Source organism: Sinocyclocheilus anshuiensis, unplaced genomic scaffold, assembly GCF_001515605.1.
Source record: "Sinocyclocheilus anshuiensis isolate Anshui unplaced genomic scaffold, SAMN03320099.WGS_v1.1 scaffold79, whole genome shotgun sequence".
In the NCBI taxonomy this organism is placed as follows: Eukaryota; Metazoa; Chordata; class Actinopteri; order Cypriniformes; family Cyprinidae; genus Sinocyclocheilus; species Sinocyclocheilus anshuiensis.
In genome coordinates, this window is record NW_015548213.1 from 283,018 (window position 1) to 295,472 (window position 12,455).

Sequence of the window (12,455 nt, forward strand, 5' to 3'; positions counted from 1 at the left end):
TTAGGATTTAGAGGTTTTAACAAGCCACCAATAAAAGACGACCAATTACTATCCTTGTGGGATATCAAAGACAGCAAAGACCGTTTTATCAGCTAAACAATCGGTGCGTTGTTAAGCAACAGTACAACACATTCAACGCACATTTTTAAAAAATACCTTTTTTTGTTCCTGTTTCACAGAAGAAAATAAAATCAAGCAGGTTTGGAATGACATTAGGTGAGTACTAGGCTAAATGATGACAGTTCTTATAAATAATTTTAAATATCTTGTACGCAAATATGAGTGTTGGTGTCCAAATGAAAATTGAAATAAATAATTCAGTCCATCAAAAAGCTTTCAGGCTAAGCATTTATTGTTAATTTGCATTAGTAAAACATAGTCAATGGCATTAGAGCACAGTAAAACAACAATACACTGTGATTAATACAGTAAGTTAGTTAAGATTCCTTCCAACCAGAGAAAACATTTCCCCAAACAAAACACAAGTTAGCTATGTTGTAGATCACTAGGGATTTCAATGGATGTCATTATTTATTATAGTTCTCACACTTGCTGATTTAAAGGGATAGTTCTGCCAAAAATGAAAATTCTGTCATCATTTACTCACCCTCATGTTGTCCAAACCTGTATACATTTCTGTTCTGTTTTTCAAAATATCTGTTGTGTTCCACAGAACAAAGTCATAAAGATTTGGAAAAATTTGAGAGTCTGTGTCATTTTGGAGCGAACTATTCTTTTAAATTCAGTTGGGTGATCAGGAGGAATTTGAGATGTAACATTTAATTATTTAATTCTTGGTAAAAACATATTTGCTTAGTGAAGCAAAGCAAAGCAATGGTACAGGGAATTCTGCAATTGTGTTTTCTCTTCGGTTCCTCTTTCCCTGTCTTTTCTCTATCTTGTTCCCAGTCTCACTCTAGTCTTGCACAACTTCAAATTCCAGCTGATTGGTGACCTGTCTCAGTAGAGGGCAGTCTAGACACGCCATCAGCACCTTCTTCCCAGGAGATCGAGGGAACAGTGACACTTTGTATTTCACTGAGGCACCAGGTAATATCTGACTGCAAGTGGAAACACACACAAAAGAGACTAAATATTTAGAGAATTCAGTCAAAAGGTGTATTTAGTTTTCTATGTTTTTATATTTTTATGTTTTTATTTTAATAAATGAATTAATAAATTAAATAAGTTAATGTATATGGATATAGTGTATATGCACAAAAAAGAAATACTTCATTTGTCTTTGTATATGTCTGGACGTGTTTATGGGTATGGTGTAGTAGTTATTGCAACATCTATTTGCGTTTGCTTTATTTCACCTGCCAATGTGATATAAATATAAAGTTTACCTGTAATGTTTCAATTTGGTCAGTATCAGACCAGGTCCATCAATGCGGAGTTGAACCTTTTGCAGGATGAAATTAAAGGGATTCTGGAAATCCACACTGACTATGACTTCCTTGCCAACCCGGGGAGATCCAGTCATCTGTAGATAAATTATAATGTAGAGCAGCAACAAACATGTATTGCTTTTACAAAGCTCTTTGTGCAATTATAAAGGTAAGTTTGGAAAATGGTAACTAAGATAAGAAATAATAATAAATAAAACTCAACTTAAATATTATTTGTAGTGCAACTCCCATCCAGCAGATGTCACTGAGTTATTGCTAAAGAAACTGAATCCCTGTCTACACCAGATGCAAGCAATATGACAAAAGTCAGCAGAAACCATCATAGCTCTGTTCTACTACTTTTTTTAATGCCCTTCCCTATCTAACCTCCCTCCATCTCGTTGACTCGGATGCAAGTCATTCATTATGTTGCATGAAAATATGATAAGATATAAAAATATCCCAACTTTTCACAATGCCACCATTTTCCACACATGAATGACCCCTAAAATCTTAATCATACTCCTTAATCAAAAAACTTCCCCTTCCTCTTGCAATGACATCTCTTCTCTGATGACATTTTTACTGGCCCGATGGCAGGATAAACTGTCATTCGTGTGAGACCGCAGCAATAGCAAATGACATTGATCAAACAATCCAATCAATTCCCGATGGACAAAATCAAGTCCCATGCTACAGTTTTCTTGTTCTAGAATACATTTCATACACCACAATATGGAAAAAAGACTGTCACAACTTCTGTTTAATGCCAACTTTTTGTATAAAAAGTACATGCATATGACATTGTAATTACAACTTCCTAACTCGTAAATACGAACTTGGCATGAGAAATTGAATGCAACATAACTCAGCTTTACCAATTGTTATTAAAACTTAAAGAATGATTGTGAAAACTGCACCCCTGAAGTTCTCAAATTTAAAGACAGGTGTATGGAATGTGTTGTGTTTTATAGTAATGAACAATAAATCTTTTTTCTATTAAGGTCCAGTTTAATTAGTTACTTTCAACTGTTTTTGTGCTTTGAATGAAAGTCAGTCGATCGATGAATAAATACAGGTTTGGGACAACATGAGGGTGAGTAAATTATTACAGAATGTTCATTATATTCTGAAATATTTCCAAATTAAAGGGATAGTTCACCCAAAAATGAAAATTCTGTCATTAATTACTCACCCTCATGTTGTTCCAAACCCATAAGACCTTCATTCGTCTTCGGAACACAAATTAAGATATTTTTGATGGAATCCGAGAGCTCTATGACCCTGCATAGACAGCAAGAGAACTACCACGATCAAGGCACAGAAATGTAGTACAGACATCGTTAAAACAGTCCATGTGACATCAGTGGTTCAAACGTAAATTTACGAAGGTACTATAATACTTTTGTGCAAAGAAAACAAAAATAACGTCTCTAGGTTACGTATTTAACCCTGCTTCCCCGAGGGAACGAGACTCTGCGTAAAAAACGCTTTGGGAACGCGTCTGCATGACCACGCTCTGAATCACATGTGAAATCAGTCCAATGGAATGGCGAAACGTCACTGGCGTCTACGTGACGTAGAGACCAGAGAGCTTAAAAGTGCATCCGAAACAAGCAGCATTAGCTTCTGATAAGTTGAAGCAAGTCGCTCACAGGGATGCAGGAAGTATGGCAATGCGACGCAGCGTCTCATTCCCTCTGGGAACCAGGGTTACATACGTAACCTAGAGATGTTACCCTTCAGGAACTCGAGCTGCGTTGAAAATGCTTTGGGAACGAGTATGCCCACGCCACCATACTGACAAATGCCTGTCTAGTGTGAAATCATGGCGAGCACAACTAAGACAGATGCACCTGAAAGTCTGGAGCGGTACCATACTTCTCCTGGCCTCAAGCACAACAAAGAAACATGTACCGACGGGTTTCGCCCCAGTGACTGACCACCCAAAGGGACGTGGTAAGCAGCTATGGCCACCATGAACACTCTAAAGGTGGAAGGGGGTCAAACCTGCGGATAATCGTTCCTGCAGGAACTCCAGAACTGAACCAACCGGGCAGTTAACTGGGAGCAGTTGGCGATTTCTGCACCATGATGTGAACACAACCCACTTCAAAGAGTACAGTTTCCTTGTGGAGGGAGTGTGAAATCAGTCCAATGGAATGGCGAAACGTCACTGGCGTCTACGTGACGTAGAGACCAGAGAGCTTAAAAGTGCATCCGAAACAAGCAGCATTAGCTTCTGATAAGTTGAAGCAAGTCGCTCACAGGGATGCAGGAAGTATGGCAATGCGACGCAGCGTCTCATTCCCTCTGGGAACTCCAGAACTGAACCAACCGGGCAGTTAACTGGGAGCAGTTGGCGATTTCTGCACCATGATGTGAACACAACCCACTTCAAAGAGTACAGTTTCCTTGTGGAGGGAGCTCTGGAGTGGAGTATGGTCTCAACAACCTTATTTGAGAGACCGGAAGCTACGAGTTGTGCCCCGTCAGGAGCCACACCCACAGTTTCCACAACTCCGGACTGGGGTGAAAGATGGTGTCCCCTGCCTGAGAGAGGAGATCCCGCTTTGATGGGAATCTCCCATGGAGAGTCTTGAGGACCAGGTCCGCAAACCATGGCTGGCCAGGCCAGTACGGAGCTACTAACTTAGGAGACGCACCCCATCCCGGCGAACTCTCTCCAGAACTCCCGGGAGCAAAGCAATCGGGAGAAATGCGTACAGACGCAGCCTCAGCTATGTCTGAACCATATTATCCAGTCTGAGAGGAGCTGGATGTGAGAGGAGGAACCAGAGGGGACAAAGTAAGGTCTCTTGAGATGCAAACAAGTCCACCTGGGCTTGCTTTCGAACTTCTTCCAAATCTGCTCCGCCACCTCAGGGTGGAGCCTCCATTCCCCGAGCCTCAGCCCCTGCCTTGACTGTATTGACTGTCAGCTGATATTGACTGTCTGTGCGAACCAGCCCATGATGGCCTCTCAGGTCCGGGAGAAAGTGTTTCAGAGCTTGAAACCCGGCCACCATCTCCAGGCAATTCATGTGCCACGTGAGATGGTGACCTCCCCATAGACCCTGGGTGGAGCGGTCACTCATGTACGCTCCCCAGCCCATGAGGGAGGAATCCGTCGTTAGCATACGTGACAACAACGAGTCTCCAGCACTGGGCCTTGTAACAGGAACCAAGGTCGCCGCGAGACCTTGATCGTGCAAAGTGGGTTGCCCCACGGGGAGAACCCTTTGGTCCTGAGCCACCATTGCAAGGGTCTCATGTACAGCAGGCCAAAAGGTATCACGTTGGACACATCTGCCATCAAACCCAACAGTTCCTGGAACTGTTTGACAGTGAGTGACTGGCCTTCTCTCACTCTCTTGACTGCTGTGAGGATCAACTCGATCAGAGCAGGAGACAGACATGCCTGCATCATGGTCAAATCCTACACTAGCCCAGAAAAATGGTTCTCTGTAATGGAGAAAGCACACTTTTCTTGGCGTTTAGTCACAACCCCAGTTCTTTTATATGGATGAGGACGACATCTTGATGCCGAGCCGCCAACCGCTCTGATTGAGCTAGTATCAACCAATCATTGATATAATTCAGTATGTGAATGCCCTGGAGTCGCAAAGGATCCGGAGCAGCCATCCACACACTTGGTGAAAGTGTGGGGTGAGAGTGCCAGACCGAACGGAAGAACCCGATATTGGTAACCTTCGCCTTTCTGCTTGGGAACGATGAAGTACCGGCTGTAGAACCCAGACTCTGTCACGAGGAGGGACCACCTCGATGACCTCCTTCCTCAAGAGAGTGTTTACTTTCTGTTCCATTACCAGAGCCTACAGGCTGCAGGACCCATTGTGAGACATTTGGCAGAAGTTTCCACGCTGCCAGAAAGTCTACCAAGGGAATCATTCTCTCGAGACTGACCTCTGGTGTAATTGGAGTGGCTAGTTCGGCGCCCTGAAGCGGAGGACCGGCAGGGGCAACCGAACTAGCTGCTCTGGAGACCTCCTTAGAGGTAGCGAGCCTCCCAGAATCGCTACGTTTTCAGGCGGATTCTGAGACATGCACTTGCTGGAGATCGCTGTGCCCTGAAGCACCGGGGGTGGCAGGGTTGACAGACCGGTCTCCTGAGGGCACTGAGGAGAGACGGGCACTGTATGATGAGGTTTACATTACTCTTCCCCAGAGGGGCCTGCCCTCAGAAGCCCTGGAACATAAACATCAAGGCTTCTTGGCCAAGGCATTCTTAGCCTGAAGGACGGTCCGCAGATCCGGCTTCGACTTCACTTTTTATCACAGACCCACCCTGAGTGAGCTGTCAACAGTTCGCCATTGTTTCGACGCCGGAGCAGTTGTAGACAAGAATGTCTCCTAAGCGACTGAGTAATCTGTTGTTGGATGCATGTAATAATGAACGCAGCAGTCATCATTTACTCCTGACACCTGAGCCGCTGAAGACACAGTGGATTATGTTTGTTTTTGAAGGGAATGAGCCCCCCAATCTACCTTAATGTGTCTATGTTCACGCGAATCATTCGTGATCCAGCTTCACCTCCAGAAGAAGTGAGTATAAGGTTTTTTATGAATCTTTGCAAATCGCCTTTCCTAATAATGTGCTAGTTAGCAAGTTCCACGACGAATGCTAAAGTTTACAGTCTCATGAGAATGGCTCATCACCACACAGTACAGAGGGGCGGGGTGTGCAGAGCTCATTAGCATTTAAAGGGACCATGCACTGAATTGCATAGCCTAATTATGTAATTATTTATAGTCCTATTCAATTGTATGTGCATTAGGTATGTGACATATCAAATTTTCACAATAGTTGTTGAAGCTTTTGTCACGGTATATGGTTTTATCACAATATAGCCTATATAATTTAGTAAGTAAAAAAAAGTGTTGTCCTCCTAACCAGTTAAATATCTTTATTAAACATAAACATAACTTAATTAAAGGTCGTTTACTAAAGAAAGACTTTATTTTAAACAAAAAATAAAAGTAAACAAGTATTTCAAGATTAGAGTGCAAAAGATTAACGTTCAAATGAACGAAAGAACAATAGGTAACACTTTACAATAAGGTCCCATTAGAGGGGCCTGCCCTCAGAAGTCCTGAGCCATTGGCATCAGGACTTTTTGGCTGAAGTCTCCTATTGAAAATGATGGTCCTCAGACCAGTCATCTACTTGGAAGACTTAGACTGACCCAACCAGAGCCTGCTCGGGGCAGGACCCAATGAGATACGTTTGGCAGGGGCTGCCACACCGCCAGGTGACCTACTAAGGGAACCAGTCTCTCGAGACTGGCCTCTGGTGTACTTAGAGCGGCTAGCTCGGTGCCCTGAAGTGGAGAACCGGCAGGGGACGGCCGATCTAGCTGCTCTGGAGACCTCCTAGGAGGTAGCGAGCCTCCCAGAACCGCTACGTTTCCGGGCGGATGCTGAGAGATGCGCTCGCTGGAGACCGCTGTGCCCTGAAACACCGGGGGTGGCAGGGAGCGGCTAGCCCGGTGCCCTGAATCAGAGGACCGGCAGGGGATGGCCGAACTAGCTGCTCTGGAGACCTCCTTAGAGGTAGCGAGCCTCCCAGAACCGCTACGTTTCCGGGCGTATGCGGAGAGATGCGCTCGCTGGAGACGGCTGTGCCCTGAAACACCGGGGGTGGCAGGATCGGACAGGCCGGTCTCCTGAGGGCACTGAGGAGAGACAGGCACCGTATGATGAGGTATACACCGCTCATCCCCAGAGATGATGAGGTGTACACCCTCAGAAGTCCTGGGCCGTAGGTGTCCTTTTAGTCAAAGACTATCTAGCGAGAATGATGGTCCGCAGATCCACTTTCTGCTTAAAACCTTCAGCCCGGGAGCGCCGCTCTGACTCCAGATATACTGGGGGAGTATGAGAAGCGATGCTCCCCGCATGAGGAGCTGGAACACGGCTAGGGCTGCTCCCGCCCAGCAGCCCCTGAGACCTGTGTCCTGCTTTGGAAAATGTCAGGGCCTAGGGGTGATGCTGCAATAGGGAACATATAGCCCGCAGGTGTCTGTCCCACCTTAGACATCGACCTATAAACCTACTCATTGAGCCAGTCAAATAGAATTTTTTAAAAAGGGCAGATGAGTTGGAATAAAAAAAATGGTTAAACCCATGCTCTCAACACCTCCGTGTGGAGACAGGAAAAACCGGTAGGTCCCAACATACCAACTCTTCATACTTTGCTGACCACATCAACCTCCTCAGAGGAAGAGAGGTATAACATCATGCTCTAACTTGAGATTTTTTTTATATATCCCAAGAGAGCGCTGTATTTAGAGAGTGAGGGAGGAGAAAGGGTGAGGCCCGTCTCCGATCCCTCTGCTGAATAATATATATATATATATCTAACTTCTCAAAGCCAGATGAATATTCATCATTTAATTCCTCAGACTTGCAGCTAAACAACCAGACAAGTGAACACGGTCTGATTATAATATATGATGTAATATAAAAGAATCGTGATTAATATCCTGCAAACACATTTATACATTTGCACACGTTTGGGGGAAAGAGAGAGAAAAGGAACCTCCCGTCTGCTCACAGATTCCCCCTACATTATTTGCTGCAGACCCATAATGCATGCAACGCACAAGCCACTCCATTCTACATTGCATAAGACTTTCTTCCCTCGAGAAGAAGCGGGAGCAGAGCTAAACATCCAAGGTAATGCACACTTGTACACTAAGAGACATTTTATGAATGAACACAGCCAGCCCCCTCAAGAGCTGACTGTGCGTGCTCCGCTCCAAAACAAACCACACATAAATCGCGTGCATCCCCACCCCTAATTATAGTGAGGGCAGGGAGAAACGAGTGATCTAAAATGCAGTATGCTTTTCGTATTCAAAAGATTGAGATGGCGAATCATCAATCTATACATCGTGTGCATCCCCACCCCCAATTATAGCGAGGGCAGGGAGAAATGAGCGATCTAAAATGCAGTATGCTTTTCATATGCAAAAGATTGAGATGGCGAGTCCTCCATCTCATATACATCATTGCTAACATCAATCTCCTCGGAGGAAGATAGCTGGAGCATAGAACTCTCATTCAAAGAGGGAAGAGACCGCAGCGCGGGCTTCCGAACCTCGAGAGAGAGCATTAGATTCATATGCGATCCCAATCGCCGCCGTGGCTCAGCAACAGCCGGACAGAAACCGAAGACTGCAAACACGGACACACTCCTCGAAGTGTGCCCAGCAGGAGCGGAGCATTCGCGGCGGGAGCACGATGCACAATCAGCCCCCTCAAGAGCTGACTGTGTGTGCTCCGCTCCCAAACAACAACACAACGATCGTGTGCATTCACACCCGTAATGTTTATCACGTGCAGAGAAGAACACACAATCTAAAGTGCTGTGTGTTTAGCTCGCCATATAGAGGTGATTGTGCACATTGCCAACAACATCAACCTCCTCAGACGAAGATAACTGCAGCACAGAGCTCTCACTCAAAGACGGAAGATACCACAATGCGGGCTTCCGAACCTCGAGAGGGAGTGCTAGATTCATATGCAACCCCCCCTCAGCAACAGCGGGACAGGAACCGTAAAGACTGCAAACACGGACACACTCCTCGAAGTGTGCCCGACGGGAACGGAGCGTTCGATGCACAATCAGCCCCCTCGAGAGCGGACTGTACGTGCTCCGCTCCCAAACAACAACACAGCGATCACGTGCATTCACACCCGTAATGTTTAGCACGGGCAGAGAAGAACACACGATCGAAAGTGCTGTCTGTTTACCTCGCCATATAGAGGTGAATGTGCACGGTTTCACAAACAACAGAAAATAAGACTGACACGTTTCACACAGAGCGCTTGCTGAAACAGAAGCTAATGCTGCTTGTTTCGGATGCGCTTTTAAGCTCTTTGGTCTCTACGTCACCCCGCCCGTGACGTTTCGCCATTCCATTGGACTGATTTCACATGTGATTCAGAGCGTGGTCACGCAGATGCTTTCCCAAAGCGTTTTCAACGCAGCTCGAGTTCCTGAAGGGGAACGACTTTATTCAACAATTCTTCTCCTCCGTGTCACCCTAGCGCCATTTTGGAGAGTACCACAACACATGCACGTGCTTTCCTCTGAATGTAAACAAGGCTCAGCGCATGAGGGAGGGTAATTAATGACAGAATTTTCATTTTTGGGTGAACTATCCCTTTAATATCAATTGTGAACTACCTTTATTGCGAGTTCAGGAGGATTAAGAGTGACAACTCTCATCGTGGAAAGGGATGCATCATTTTCCTCGACGTGCCCATACACCACGAAGAGTAGGTTGGACTGTTCCACAAGGTAGGGCATGTACTCCAAAGCTTTGACATCTATTGTCAGGGACTCAGCTGTAATGATAATATGATCACACTATGACATAATCCGTTATTTTTCTGTAGAATTCCTTAGAGTTATAATCAAGATAATGAGCAGTTTTACTGAAACACTTGTGTCTGACTCACTCTTTGAGGCTTCCACAGTTGCAGATTTGTTTTCATGCTTAAAAGTTGTGCTAGTGACGCCTGTGTAGTACACCACACAGCCAGTTATGATGGCACTGAGGGTGCAGGTTTGGCTGGTCTGGTTCTTAATGTTCAGAGTCAGCTTGAGGTTGTCACCCATGTTGATGGTGTCAGCCTGGAGCTTGAAATCCACACCTGCTTCAGTGAGTGGCAAGTAGTCCTTGGTAGAAACTCCACGATGCTCTGCCATCTGCATGGCCTCTCTCTCCTTGAGACTGACTTCCTAGAGTCAGGAAGGTTGAAGTCAAAATATTGGCATTTTCCACTCCTTCCCACATCAATCAAAACACTATTGTTTGGTGCACATGTCCATAGGATGTTTGGCGTCCTCATGTAAGTCTGTTGAATAATCAAATAACTGAAGGGCTTTGTTAAGTGTCACAAGTGTCAATAGAGAGCTCTTGTGTTACTGAAACCAACTGTGTTTTTAAAGTGTTGCTCCAAGAATCCAGAACACAACACAGTTTAGTTTTGACTGCCCTCTACCCTGTTGAAAAAAACAGCATATGCTCATTAGGTATGTTTTGAAGCATGGCAGCTGGTTTGAGCTGGTTTAAGCTGGTCCTTAGTTGGTCATGAGCTGGTTTAAGCTGGTTATAAGATGGATTTGAGCTGGTCCTGAGCAGGAGCTAGTTGCTTATGATCAGCACATGACCAGCTTAAACCAGCTCGTGACCAGCTAAGGACCAGTTTAGACCAGCCGCCATGCTTCAAAACATACCTAACCAGCATATGCTGTTTTTTTCAACAGGGTAATATCAAATTACCCAGTATAAATAAACATTAAAGGCTTTTAATCCAAATGAAGTTCTCTATAAACCAGGCTCTATAAACCAGTCAAATTAGTAAACCACGGCTCTTGATTTAAATTATGTCGAGCATGTCAACCTAAGCAACGTAAAAGGCTCTTCCTAATCACTTCCTAGTCAAAAATATGATTGGTCTCTCCAAGACTCGTGTCCAAATTTAGTTTCAAACACTTAAAGGATTATCTTTTCTCAGGAAGAGCCCTTGTAGGCCACCATGACTTCTTGAAGTTCACAAATAGAGTGTCAATCATGTCAGAGGCCGATAATTTGAATTACATTGCCACATCGAATGCAGCTCTCCTGATCTAAATGCCATATTGCTTTTTGATTCTGTAGACTTGTATAGAACGAAACGTACCTTCTGGGTATTTATAGGTAGATGTGATGTCCTCGTATTCGCTACTGTCCTTCTTTTTAGTCACAAGGAGCTTTCCCATATACGCAGAGTCTACATAGATAATCTTAATTTTTCCAGACTTATCAGACTTATGGTATATCACATCACTGTTCGTCTGAAGACAGGAAAAATATTTTTTCCCACGTCCGTTTGCATATAGCTAAGATTTTAATATCTTGTCAATTAAATCTACAGGGTAAAAACATCAAAGAACACTTACATGCTTCTTACCTCTGCAAAGACAAACTTTGCATCGAACGGATAGCTGAGCTCTCCCTCTTTGATGGCATTGACAGACGTTGGGCCACATCGATAAAGACCTGTATGGGACAAGTAAAATAGCTCATGTAAACTTGGGTCAAAAAGGTACTTCTATGGTACTTGTATGATGTGGCAGGAGTTATGGCAAGGATCATACCATCACTGGTCTCCTGAGGGGTGCTGTCGACCACCTGCCAGCCAGAGTATTTTTCAGGCAGATCAAGCCTCTTCATGTACACCTCATTCCAGCAGTGGTAGTTCCTGTGAAATACAAAATTGCATCTAAACATATTACCAACCAACCTGACAATAATATCATATTGGCTTCATAGTATATCTCCTAAATAGTGAAAAAGCTTACAGTGTCTAAGTCTGCGTTTACACTGGCACAAAAAAAAATCTATTTTTTACTCACATGTGACACAGATCGGATATTGTTGCATGTGTTAAATTAAATATCTGTACGAGATCCAATCAGATACATCTCCAATATCTGGACATCTGACCACGTCTAAACAGGTAAATCTGATTCCCATTGAAATTCCAAGCCATCACAAGGCGAGGAGACCCATTTCCCCACAAAGATAACTTTACTTTGTCAAATTATGAAGCAGATGTTGCCTGCATGCACTCACACAAAAACTCAGCTTCTTTTATTAAGTATTCAGGAGCACAGAAACTTGGTTTGAGCCGCTGGCTCCTAAATTTTATCAATTAAATATCTTTGCCACTAAAAGCTACATTTTATTTTCAGCAAGTTGATAATAATGTCACTGTTTTGTGAGTAATTTTACTCAGCTCTCATGACCAGTAGATAAAACAACTTTCGAAAACTGTGGTCATTTTATCCGTTCAGACAAATTTTGCACTGCAAACATCAATGACAGTTTTAACTCATCAGTTTTAACTCAAGTGATCATGGCATAAACGGGATAATCACAGCTGGTGTGCATTAAAATCCAAGAACCACCCAACATGAACTATCATTTTCATTTACGGCTGTTCAAAACACAAGGGTCAACCGAGTTGCTGAAAGTGATCACCAGT

At 44.1% G+C, this 12,455-nt stretch overlaps 1 protein-coding gene across 1 annotated transcript; it reads right to left on the reverse strand.

Annotated features, from left to right (window-relative positions):
• Positions 1 to 907: 907 nt before the first annotated feature.
• On the reverse strand, positions 908 to 12,213 carry LOC107653783 (coagulation factor XIII A chain-like). Its single transcript, XM_016440607.1, has 8 exons — positions 12,203 to 12,213; positions 11,566 to 11,669; positions 11,379 to 11,467; positions 11,109 to 11,262; positions 9,882 to 10,160; positions 9,607 to 9,767; positions 1,350 to 1,486; positions 908 to 1,061 (listed from the first exon to the last, which is right to left on the reverse strand). Exons 1-8 carry the CDS (start codon positions 12,211 to 12,213, stop codon positions 917 to 919), a joined length of 1,080 nt encoding a protein of 359 aa, XP_016296093.1. The 3' UTR covers positions 908 to 916.
• Between the last annotated feature and the right edge of the window lie 242 nt (positions 12,214 to 12,455).